This window comes from Protopterus annectens, chromosome 8.part0 (assembly GCF_019279795.1).
Source record: "Protopterus annectens isolate FY-2018-M chromosome 8.part0, PAN1.0, whole genome shotgun sequence".
Lineage (NCBI taxonomy): Eukaryota > Metazoa > Chordata > Ceratodontiformes > Protopteridae > Protopterus > Protopterus annectens.
In genome coordinates, this window is record NC_056741.1 from 1,989,584,644 (window position 1) to 1,989,597,632 (window position 12,989).

Below are 12,989 nucleotides of genomic sequence, written 5' to 3' on the forward strand. Positions count from 1 at the left end.
TACTTGTATGGTGTACTCCCTCTGACTGGGTGGAACATTGGGGAGACTTCTTTTGGGGGGTGGAGGAAAAAAAAAGGGAATGTAATAGCCTCTGGAAATTATTTTTAGCACCCAGATGTTGTTTGTTAGCTTCATCCAGGTGTCTAGGTCCACTGAAAGCCTGCCCCCAACTGCCTCCAGAGTAGGACAGTCTGGCAGCACTTCAGGAGCATTGATAAGGCTCGTCACAAGAAAGGTTCGCTGAAGCCCTGATTCTGCGAACCCCTTCTGCCTCTAGGGCAGCGTCTCCTATTCAAACCTCATCCTCAGCCTCTGGATGAGGACTCTTAGTGAGAGCCCTCGAAAGAACCCTGAGACTTCCTGAACCACATTTTCTTCCCACTACACTGGTTCCTGGGAAAAAGGCCTATGAGGGGAAGAAAACTTGATCCCTACAGCAAACAGGGTATTTCCCTCTTGCTCACTGCAGATAAAAGTGTTTCCTTAACAGATGGTCCAAACAGGGAAGAACCACTGAAGGGGGTGACAAAGGAAGCCTTGAAGGGATCCGTGAACCCACAAAGCCTCAACCAGGCATGTCTCCTGAGGGCTATGCCTGATCTGGTCGATCAAGAGGTTCTGTCTTCCGGAGTGAAGATCAACCTCATCGATGAATTTGACAAGGAAGCAAGAACCGACAGTTGGGAAAGAAACTTTGTTAAAGTCCCCCTCCCACACTGACTCGAGAGGGAAGTGGTGAGCTCTTTGATCAAATCCCCCTGAAGGCACATGAAATGTGCCAAACAGTTCAACACTCTCAACTTAAAAGTAGTCAAGGTGTAGACGCGCTTCACATGTCTGTCCAGCACCTGAGACTCCTTGTTTAGGGGGGTGGACAGAGGAGCTCTGTTCCGCTAATTCCTTCTTAGTGGCCGCAGACACTATGATGGCATCAACTGGAATGCCTTTATTCCAATGGGGCGATTAGATGGAAGGCTCAAGAACTTGGCGAGCTTAGCGATAGGCTCCACGGTGTCTGGCACCTTCCAAGCCCAGCAGGAAACTAGGTCAATAAGTTCATGTGCTGGTATTGTCACACAGGTTGTAGATAGGCCCACCCCAAAAGCCTCCAGAAACACTGATTCCTCAGAAGAAGGGGGTTGGGAAGACCATCCACTTTTTCACTTGATGATCTCTAGGATATCTGCAAAGGAGATCTCATCGGGTGGTGATAGAGGGGATCCTTCTCCCTAATCGAAATCGGTGTCCACTGTCAGAGACTCCAAAGGGGAAGCGATGTGCTTCCTCTTGCACATCCTCTTCTTATGTACCTCCACCACAATCTTCTGATGTACCTCCACCACAAGACAGTCAGGGGAGGACTCAGAAAAGGAGGGGGTTTGCTGTAGAGGGGGGTACTGGAGGACCTCCTCAGCAGGCTGACCATGGACAGCATGAATGGGGCCAAGGCTCAGACTGGTTGAAGGCTGTACAATTTCCAGAGGGTGAAAAGACCCATCTCTAGGCCTAGAGAATGCCCTCTCTGCTGACTGAAAAGCCAACAAACCAACGGATTCTTCCACCTCCCTCCTCGGAACTGAAAACGCTCGAGGAGAAAGGGAAGACACCACTCCAGATTCATGGCCTCCAGACAACACCGGCTCCAAACTATCAAGAGCTGAAGCCCCTAGGGGAAGGGATGGATTTGATGAGGTCGGAGCAAAAAACACCACCATGGATCTGCTTCCTTGAGCCCGGGACCTACTCTACTACAACAGCATCGGAGCAGAGCCAGTCTGGAACTCTGCTGGATTCGAGGAAAGTACTATTCTTGGTTTTGACAACATCTCTCTCAAAGAATTCAGATCCTGGGCTTTTTAAGCTGGTTGAATCAGAAGAGGAGCAGCTATCAAGGGTAGTAGGGCTCGCACGGATCCAAGATGGGACGGAGATTGTAAAAGCTCCATCTCAATCTGTGCCTTGAGTAAACATCATCCTGTTCATCTCGAAATGGTAAAGTCCAGAGGATCTGGTGAAGATCAGAAGAGTGAGTAGACCTAGCCGGAGAAGGGGACTTGCTGTGTCTGGAAATACGGCTCCAAGTTCTTTGATCAGATGCTCTCAGATCTGAAGAAGATTTGATCGGAGATGGAGAACTTCAAATCAAAACCATCTCAGATGGGTCAGATAGTCCCTTCAGCTCCGAAACCTTTGGCTCTGAAGAAGGTCGGGTCTGTGGTGAAGTCACATCAGGCTAAAAAAAAAAAGTCAGATCCAAGGAACTTCTCTAATCCGTGGGAGGCCTGATTTTCCTCTAATCCGATAAAGACATCCAATAATTTTTGTCTCTACAATGGTCCAGAAGCAGACACCCCTGGGAAGGTTGCAGGGGCATGCATCTTGGAGTCCTTTGAAGTTCCTAGCTTTACAAGAGTCTGAGCTCCAGACGAGGGAAGAAACCCTTTCAAGATTAACTTGTTGCAGCAATCCACCAAATCACAGGGGTAGAGGCCCACGCAAATCTCAGAGTCTTGCTCTAAATGAGAGGCACCTAAGCAACAGACACACCTCTTGTGGGCATCCAAATTTAGAATTTTTGCCCACAAGAGGTGCATCTTTTAAAGCCAGTGGGTTTGTCTGCCATTAGCCTAGTCATACCACACCCACACAAAACTGCAGTAGAGAGGAGCCACGCACACACACACTGCTAACAACTCCTACTGACTAACAGCAACCACAACAAGCAACAACAATAAACTTAGAAATATAGGGAAAGTTTTTTTTTTTTTTTTAAAAGAGAAGAAAAAGGAACAAAGGTCAATGGACATATGGGAGAGAGGGGAAATAACCCTAATGCTTTAAATATCTGTAGTGGAAGTAGAGAATTATTTAGAGCAAGGAAAAGGCTTTAAAAGGTGAAAGCAGAAGAGGGAAAAGAAAATTACAAACTTATCTGAAATGAATGCTTGCGATCAGTTGCAATCACGTCTATCCAGGAAAGTTGTAAATGAGATTGGAGGCATTATGGGAGTGACAGGAGCTCAAGACTTGAATCAGTCTTTTGGAATGGCCACACTGGATCTTAAGTCAGATCCTAAGACCCAGTTGAGAGGAAGAATGAAATGGACAATATGAGATCCAAAGTTAGGAGAAGGCAAAAACACACAGTATTGAATGAAACCTGGTGGCAGAAACAAGATAAAGTCTGGGACTAGGTTAGCATTGGTGGAATCAAAAGGAAGACAGACAAGCAAGAAAAACTGTCAGAGCATGACACAAGGTCATGTTTATACTATAAATCACAAGAAGGCAGAGTTCAGCTGACATGATAAGGGCAAAATCAAAAGACAGAGTAAATGACTGCTTAGGAAATGCCAGCAACAACAATGAAGTTAGCCAGGCAGAGAAGAAAAGAAGATGGCTGGTGGCAACATGTTACATCAAAAATGTCCCAGTCAGATGAGACAGTGAACTGTCATTTGAATAAATCAAGATGGGAAGAAGAAATTAGACTAACTTAGAAGAAATCCAAATTAATAAAGGTAAATGGAGGTTGCTTAGACAAGCGTGAGGTTAAAGATAGCACAAGGCTGATTCAACAAGTCTCTAGAGTCAACTGAGAAGTTGCATCTATGTGGAATTTCACAGCAAAAGAACATTCATCAGCCAGGTGTGATCCAAAAAGCAAGTGTCAATCTGGATGAGCCAATGTTAGTACAAACAGGAGATTTCCTGTTAAAGACCAGAATCACCAGCATTATCAGGACAGTATTGCACCAAGCAAAGAGTTAGAAGGGGCAGCATCCACTTAAAGGATATTCATAAATAAATTTCACAACTAACTACCTTCCTACAGATACTAGGCCCTGCCATCCTTTTGTACTTTCAGAGCAGCTATTCGGTCACCCTCCTAAAATGATGCATTGGTAAGTGCCTTCTTACTGTAGGGTAGTAATATCCCCCTTAATTTCATTTTTTTCTGAATTGTTATATTACTTAAATACATGATTGTTATTTAAAAAAAAGTGTCTATGATGCTATAATTAGACGAGGAAGTGGACATAGTTATGATGCTATAATTAGAAGAGGAAGTGGACATAGTTTGAATTACAATAAGTTAAAGAAGGCACTGGAGGTCAGCTGTCTGATCCAAAAGACAACATAAAGAAAATATGTAGGCAGGACCTGTCCAAAGTCAAGACAGGTGACTTATAAGCCAATAAAAGCAAAAGTTAAATGGGTGAGAGACAACCAAGGGCAGGTTGAAGTCTGGGTAGGTAAAACAGGGGCACTTAAACACAATCATGTCAATGTTAGTGAGAGAATCTGCCTAGATAGGAATTACAATCATAAAAATCAAATTTTAAAACTGCTTGAGAGCATGGTCAGTCAGTCAGCCAGTCAGTGAAGGCATCTAAAAGTCGCTTGAGGTAGTTTCAATGCAGAAGTGAAGGTCACTTCAGAAAGACCCAGTAACCTAATAGCCAAAAGTCAACAGGTAGCTTGAGTGGGTCGCGTAGTGTCAACTAATCACAGAAATGCTAGTCATCCCATTACCCTAGACAGTAATTAAATGGCATTTCCTTGGTAAACAATATCTTATTTTCCTGCATATCCTTAGAAATGCTACATATCTGAATTCGTCAATTCTGACATGACTTCAGATACCCCCAACTTCATCATAAAGTCCCTCCTATATACTTACTGTCTTCACTGTGGGGAAAATATTTACCCCACTTCTGAGATGTGTTCTCACCGTTTTCAATCTGTGATCCCATCTAAAAGATGTTTCCTGCTGGTCCTTCTAGAAGTAGATGCCTATTCTGTTCCCAGTCCTGCAAGGCAGCCATGTCAGTGACCCCAAAGAGTATTATTTACATTAATTTTGTCCTTCTAGACCTAGATGCCTACTCCAACCCCAAAGGGTATTATTTTCATTAATTATGTAAGGGCTGCTGCATGATTTCTGTATTCCTTCCTTTTGGCGTCTCCACCTAATAAAGAATGGATAGTTCTAGAGACCTGAAACAACTCCATCATACTGCTTCCTTGAGAAGTTCTGTGTTTTGCTTACCTCTGAGATGGAGGTGAACACGCAGTCTCAACCACCTGTGTCTTTTTGGCATCCAGTGACTGGAATTCAGCAATCAAAGACTCTAGATCTTCCTGCAAAAGGAAACAAATAAGTCACAATCTTTGTATCTTTTCTTTTACATCTGACAATGTGAATGTGGCCCTCTGAAGCCTGTCACCACTGGCTCCTGCGAGGAGGACAAAACACACCCTACGCACAATAGTGTAAATCAACAACACCTACAGAAGTATGTCAGATTTAAATTGAGCTTCAGAACAAGTTTTAGACAAAGTCACTCAGTAGCAGCTTCTGAATAAACCATGTCAATCTTAGCAATTCCTAAATGTTTTTAATTAAGACCCAGAAAGTAGGTACACTCATAGTCTTCAGGAATCAGGTCAAAATCCATATGCTAAATAAAAGAACTGTCCTGCACAACACATTTTAACACTAAAGCAGTAAACACGGCTGACCATTTTAATAGCTTATGCAGAGTAAATGAAAACAACAGTTTAAAGCAGTGTACTGAACTGCTATAGTCTAGGAAGAAAAGTCTACAGTCTAGGAAGAAAAGCAGAGGGAATAGGTTACTGGTCTGTTAAGAATAACCTCATTTAATTACTTATTTATTGTTTTACAATCAACTCCTTGAGCAGGTCTGCTTTCTAGGATGTAATGGAAAAAATGGCTTCCTGACAAAAAAAAAAACATGCCTCACAAGTGGGCAACTATTATTTCTTTGACTGATGTGCTACAATGACCCACCTGATCAATCACGTACCTGGCTGATCACAAAGTAATAGGCTATATGTAGTTAGTTACACATGGTCAGTCTCTCAGAATGTCAGGTACAATAATTTAACATAGTAAATGTGGAACACATGGCTGCACATTCTGAAAAGTAATTTATTTCACTTGTTTGCTCTATCAGCTTTTAACCTAATCTAGTTAACTAAATGCTTGCTCCCCAAAAGCCAGTCCACTCACATAAACACTATTATTACACCACAGGCAAATATCCCCTAGCTCAACTTATGTCCAACACCAAATTTACACATGGGCTCAGTTAATTAAACCATGCCAGTACAAAGATGTAACATATGGGACAAATACCTAATTACAATCAAATAAAACAAGGATGAATGTTATATAACACCTTGACATCTGCTGCAGAAGAAATCAGTATGGTGGGAGATGTTCACCTAATCGCACTCTCACAAAAAGCACTGTCTCATAATGCAAGGATGCATGTCATACAGTGACAGGGTGGAAAATAAAAAGTATTTCTGGTTTAGCACATATAAAACTAGCACAGTGATTGCCATAGTAAAACAGTCACTGTAAAAACAGCAGAGGACCACAAATTAATACAAACAGTGCCACAATATCACCAACCCCAATCCCTCAGAGTGACACACTCCAGGGATCTATACCTTGTCAAAACAATAAACAAAACATGCTGGAGGGATAGGTTCCTGACTCAGAGACTCCCCAGACTCTGGAATAGGCTGCCCATACATGTCAAGCAGAGCGTCTCCTTGGCCCTCTTCAAAAGGAACCTTGACGACTGGATGGGAGAAAGGAAATTCACCTCGGGGATCACGTCAGTCGCCCTGCTAGACAGGGGTCCAGGGAAGTAAATACTGTGGGAAGAAACAGCCAGAGAATTGTTATGGCTAGGCTTGTATAGGCCCTAGGGTTGATAGCCTAGTACCAACCTATGAACATAACCATCGTATGGGTTCCATAGTAGATTTCAAGCTCTCTCTTCCTCCTTGTTTCATTTGCCTATAATCAGGTATTTGCTACAGATACGACACCATTATAGTGGCATGTTTTTATTGCATCTGAAGCAAATACCTCCTCATACCAATCTTGCAAAGTAAGCCTGAACTGTACATCATATATGGATGAACTGGCCATACAAAAGATGCCCACTATAAGAAAGCTGTGTGAGACAATCAGCTAGAGCAGGAGAAAAGAGAAAAACTGCCACTCTCCAGGGCTACATCTGCAGTTACAGACTTTAATCTTAACTAATTTACACTTTACTCGGGACACTATCTCTACGGTGGCAAATAATAAAAAAGGAGTTGGTGTTGCTGACACATGAACATGCTGAACATGCCTGACCTCACAAGCTCTAAAATACTAACGGCAGATGCTACATCCCCACCAAGCTGTGCACAGCTTAAAAGACATCTAAGGAACTATTTTTATCCTAACAAACAAGCACAAAGCTTACAAGACAAACATGCCACCAAAGTGAGCTGTGTATCCTAACTTATTAGTAAACTTAGCAGGAGTCAGGGAAAAAATGCAGGCATTAAAGGAGCAAAGGAAATGCAGTTGCTGCAAGTTTTATATCCATTTCTTCTGTCTTCACTTAAATTCTGTGACATTTACTCAAATAAGATTTTCTGGCGATTGGGATCTTAGCTTGTTTTATGACTTGTATCACACATTAAAAAAGAAGACATACCCATCGTCAGCAGGCAATCTTCTAAACCACCAATCTGACAAACTGAAGGCTGGAGTGCAAGGTCTTGCCCTGTTGCTGCCACAGTAGGTCTTGATTCAACAGAAGCCTCAGTTGAGGTTCTGAAATTACCTGACGCTGTAGAGGTATCCACAACCAATTTTACAACTTTAGAGCTATTAAAATAATGTGTGTTTTGCCTTGTGTTGGCTTTAGGAATAATCTCTGAATTAGAGCAGTATGTGAAAAGGCATACACAAGCCATGATTACAGTGGAAGAAGACAGCAGCTGCTTTTAATGTCCTTTCTAAGAATTTTAAAAACCAAGCATTCGGAGTGGTGCTGAAGAGACATAGGATCCAGCCACCCTAATTTTGGACTACGACCAAGAACACCTTGCTATCTATTTCCCACTCTATGCTACTGAGGCCCACAAATTATTAGAACAGTCATCCAACACACACTTGAGAACTAGCATATCACTCTCCCCTCGAACCTCTCATACATGTTCATCTGTTGTTCACTTTACACCCTGTTTGAATATAGCAATAACCCATGCCTGGGTGTGGGTAATGCTGGATTTAACCACGGTTGGTGTGGTTTGGTCACGAGGACGAAGCCTGAGTGACCAAACAAAGCCAACCATGGGTAAATCCAGCATTACCCACACCCAGAAGTGGGTTATTGCTATTATACAATGACATTATTTAAGAAAAAAAATTAATTTTCTTAAATAATGGCATTGTATAACGCCTCCTTGCTGCTCTTCCGCAGCTGTCTGGTATTCTGCGGCAGTTCTGATGTACTGCGCATGCGTATGCCTACGCAGTACATCAGAGCTGTGGGCAAAAGCAATGGAGAAAGCAAGATCTCCGTTGCTTTCTACAAACTGTCTTGCTATGTTAAACGAGTTTAGCATAGCGAGACAGCATTAAAAAAAGTAACAGAGAATCTCCGTTGCTTTTTTTAATGCTGTCTCGCTATGTTAAACGAGTTTTACATAGCGAGACAGTGTGAAGCAATGGAGATCTTGCGTTCTCCGTTGCTGTAAAAAAAAAGTTATAGTAATGGAAAAAGTCCAGGCGACCAGACCTTTTTCCATTACTATAACTCTGATTTACAACGTGCACGCTGACCAATCAGCGTGCACATTTTTTGAACATTAATGGAGGGTCTTTGTATAATAACAGTTATATGTACACTACACCTTAGCAAACTCTCAGTCAAATGCTTTAGTGATGTATCACTGAGATATTTGTTAAGCAATAAATGCATCTAAAAAGTCACAAATGTATCTTTAATATTAAACTAAACCTCAATATAACAGTCACTGGTCTGTTGAAATATGGTAAGTGCTCCAGGGGTGAATAATAAGAACAAGAACAGCACAACTGTCTTTCGAGAATGAAAAGCCAGCAATCGGCAGGTTCTGTTATTTTTAAGTCATTAACTCATACTTGGTGTGGAGTGTCACACCTCTAACAGCCTACACACATCTTGCATTCCAGACCACTTTCTGAAAAATAAACTTAAAATAAAGAAATGTAAATATTTTGTGAAAAATAAAAGCTATTAAAAATGCACAGATATGTTATTGCTAAGTATTCTTTACAGTGATAACAGTGAATTCATTATATTTTCCATAAATACTGTACTATATTATAATGCACAAAAACAATATTATAGTTTTTCTTAACATTCACAAACATATTTTTCACATACTAAAAACAAAACAACCTAAATATATAGTGTTGTAACATTTTTGTTAACCAGACATAAGTTTTCACATAAGAAATTCCTCTATGTTTACCAAGATAATTTCTAGAGAAATGAAAACATATGTTTAATTGTATAATTAGCAATACAAATAATATTGTAGTTCCCAATATGTGCAACTTACAGTGCAAATATTAAACAGTTTTCTTCTACAACATCTAAGGTTTCACCTAATGTCATTCAACAGTTTGTAAGTCACTTGATTTTTGAAGTATTAAGTACACATGGAAATATTGTTTATTTTCATAATTATTAACAAACAGCTAGCACTATTTTCAGTATACAGTGATACAAACCAGCACTTTCAGTGAATTGTCTTGTCTCCCAAATTGCTGTTTCACTCCATACACCTCAATAAGATGTAGGTCACTCAGGTATCAAAACAGAAAACATAAATATGAAAATATGAATATTAAGTGGCAAACAAAGATTAATTTCTTCATTGCAGGGCATCCTACATTAAACTCCTTGTCCTTTCTAATACGGCCTATTATTTACTGGTAAGTCACTTGCTTAAAGAAGCCAAACCCCAAAATGGTCCTGGATGCCATAATGAGGTACGGTTATAAACTGGAAGTAAATACAAAATGCAATTACCCTCCTCCTTGGTTCACATATAATTATGTAACACAAGAAAATAAGGTCTGCTCTTCTTAACTTATCCATTCAAAAGTTAAAGCAGCACAGACTGAGTTCTACAGCTATGAAACCATATCAATGTGAAAACAGAATGTACTGTAAATGAACTCACCAGTTAAGAGATGTGCAAAATATTGCAGTACTTCCAAGTCAAGACTGGTGTGGAGTAAAGGCCCTACAAAAAAAGGTATGTGTGTGTGTGTGTGTGTGTGTGTGTGTGTGTGTGTGTGTGTGTGTGTGTGTGTGTGTGTGTGTCTGCGTTTGTCTATGGATTCACTTTGGAATCTCGAAATTCTGAAACATCGAATGTCATATGATTTGAGAACATATGATCCATGTTTAGGAATATCGAAATTAAAAAACAAATCCCAAAGCAAAAAACAAAACTATTTAAACAATTATGCAGGGGGGCAAGCACCCCTGAACCCCCCACACCATAAATATACCAACTCTGAGATTGTACTACAGCAAGGAAAAGGGAAATCTCCCATTCCGCACTGTATGCAGATCTCTGTTTAGAATTTCGAAATTCTGAAACTTCGATCATATGGTCTCGACCATATGAAATTCGACGTTTCAGCATTTTGACAGTCTGAATGGAATCCATATATATGTGCATATATATATATATATATATATATATATATATATATATATATACACATATATATATATATATATATATATATATATAAATATATATATACACATACATACACACACACACGTATATGAGAATCCACAAATGTACTGTTCGGCAGTCAAAGATACGCACTTGGATAAAATGCATAAAAAACAAAAAGAAAAAAACAAGGCAATCATCAGGCTGACTATCATAAAACTCTTCTTTAAGAAAAAGTGAAAAAAAAAAAAAAACTTAAAATGGCGGATAAGCGCTTTCAGGTTAAACCCTTCTTCAGCTCTGCCTTTAGAAGGTAAAATGAAGCACTTATAGTTGAAACCAATAAATCAAAGTTGCTCCTTCCAGGGGCGTGACCAAGATAAGCACCAGATAGCAGCAGATTTCTTCAGCTCCACCTAGAAAAACCTTTATGATAGGAAATTATAAATTTTAAGTTATCCTAGGAAACTTACTTTTACATAAAATATTTCTAGATATCTCAAACTAGGACAATATAAAAAAAATTCTGATTTAAAAGAATTCTGTCAAAACTCTCTGTGGAACATCTCTACTCATCACAATTCTTCAAAATGAGCTTTTCAAAAGGCAACAATCAAGACACCATCTTCAGAAAGGAACTACAATCTTTGATACCTAATATACAGGACTTGACAACTAAAATAGACAACAGTGATACAAAAATTGACAACTTCAAAGAAAAATGCACTAAGCAAATGGCCTTATTACATGAAGATCTGCAACAACAAAAAGCACAAATAAGTGGAATAGAGGAAGCATTAAATGACAGACAACAGAATGCAGAAGGGGAAAACAACACTGAATTCATTCTAAAACAAAATACACTCCTTCAAAATAAACTGGATGACCTAGAGAATAGGTCCCAAAGGAATAATCTAAGAATCTTTGGTCTGCCTGAAAACATCAAAGGCAACAATATGGGAAACTTTTTAACTGCATGGTTGGTTACCTAAAATATTAGACTTGCCAGAAGCCTTTTCCTTTGGCATAGAAAGAGCCTATAGGGATCTATCCTCCTCTAATGCAAACAAAAAAAAAAAACACCTAATTCAGTAATTGTCAGAAAAAAACGGCATGCACAAAAGTTCATATTAAAGTTAATGAAGCTGTCATCAGATTTGATAATGACTATTCCATGATGATTATAACCAAAAGGATTTTTTTTTAGTAAAGGAACTAAAGAAAGCACAAATAAAAACTCATCTACTGTTCCCAGCCAAACTAAAGATATTCTTACCAGATGGTCCTAAAACTTATGAAGACTTAGACTCAGCTTTGACATACATTAAAAAACAAAAAATATTTGACAAAATTGAAGAGATGGGGTGTGCTAGCCCTTCTATGAAAAGAATGGCATCTGAAACTTCATGGAAAACTAGTGAAAAGCAAGAGAGACTGAAAAATAAATAAGAACTTAAACAATCCATCTGCCTTACATAAAGGTGAAAATACATTTCTTATACACAAAGTGTCATCTATTATGGACATATAATATCTCTGACTTTAATATCTTGAAAGTAAAGTTAAAAAATCAGTAGGTTGGTTATAATTTTTTATTTTTTAATAAATATGATACTTTATTATTTTTTTTATTTTTGATAAGCGGTTTAAATATATATATATATATATATATATATATATATATATATATATATATATATACAGCAACCTTAAAACAAGAAGGGAAGAGGGGGGAAATGTTTGTTTATTTAGATAGATTTATTTATGGATACAGCTTTGAATTGTAGAAATACAGCTTTGAATTGTAGAAATACAGCTTTGAATTGTAGAAATAAATGGGTTATAGGCTGTTATACTGTTGTCAACACTCATTTTGGTAGATGTGATAATCTACAGTTAAAATATGTAAAGGTCTTGCACACCATTATAGAAAAGGCATATTGTGTTGCCTGTTATGTGGCTCATGCATTAAACATAAGAGAAGCTGTTAAAAAGGTACAGAAATTTATTTTCTTACAGTTTTCCCACTTAAGCAACTTCAAGAGACAATTTTGGGTCCTCCGGGGCTCAAGAGACATTGCCGCGAGATAGGGAAACCATAACTGTACTCCATTAATCCAAAGGAACTTGTCTGCAGCAGCAAAATGAACTTTGACCTCTAATGATACGTAATCACGATGAGGTGATGCTGGGCACACAGATTCAGGAAGAGAAGTCATTGCAGGGAAGAAAATGAAAAACAAAATGGAACTTTATTCATAAACTGTAAGTTTTAAGCTTGTTAAATTGCAGAAAAGGTCAAAATCGGAATCCTTATGGTATACTTTTCTAACTAGTTTAATGGTGATTTAGCTATTCTGTACTATGTAAATTCCAAAATTATAAGTGTTATACTGGCAAGGGTTTTATTAGAGAAGGTT

At 39.0% G+C, this 12,989-nt stretch overlaps 1 protein-coding gene across 1 annotated transcript in view; it reads right to left on the reverse strand.

Annotated features, from left to right (window-relative positions):
- The window catches only part of KLHDC4 (kelch domain containing 4), a 406,967-nt gene that overhangs the window by 374,672 nt on the left and 19,306 nt on the right, over positions 1–12,989 (reverse strand). The window contains exon 2 of the mRNA XM_044081531.1: positions 5,054–5,145. Within this exon, the coding sequence (XP_043937466.1) occupies positions 5,054–5,145 (92 nt within the window). The remainder of the gene's footprint in view (positions 1–5,053; positions 5,146–12,989) is intronic.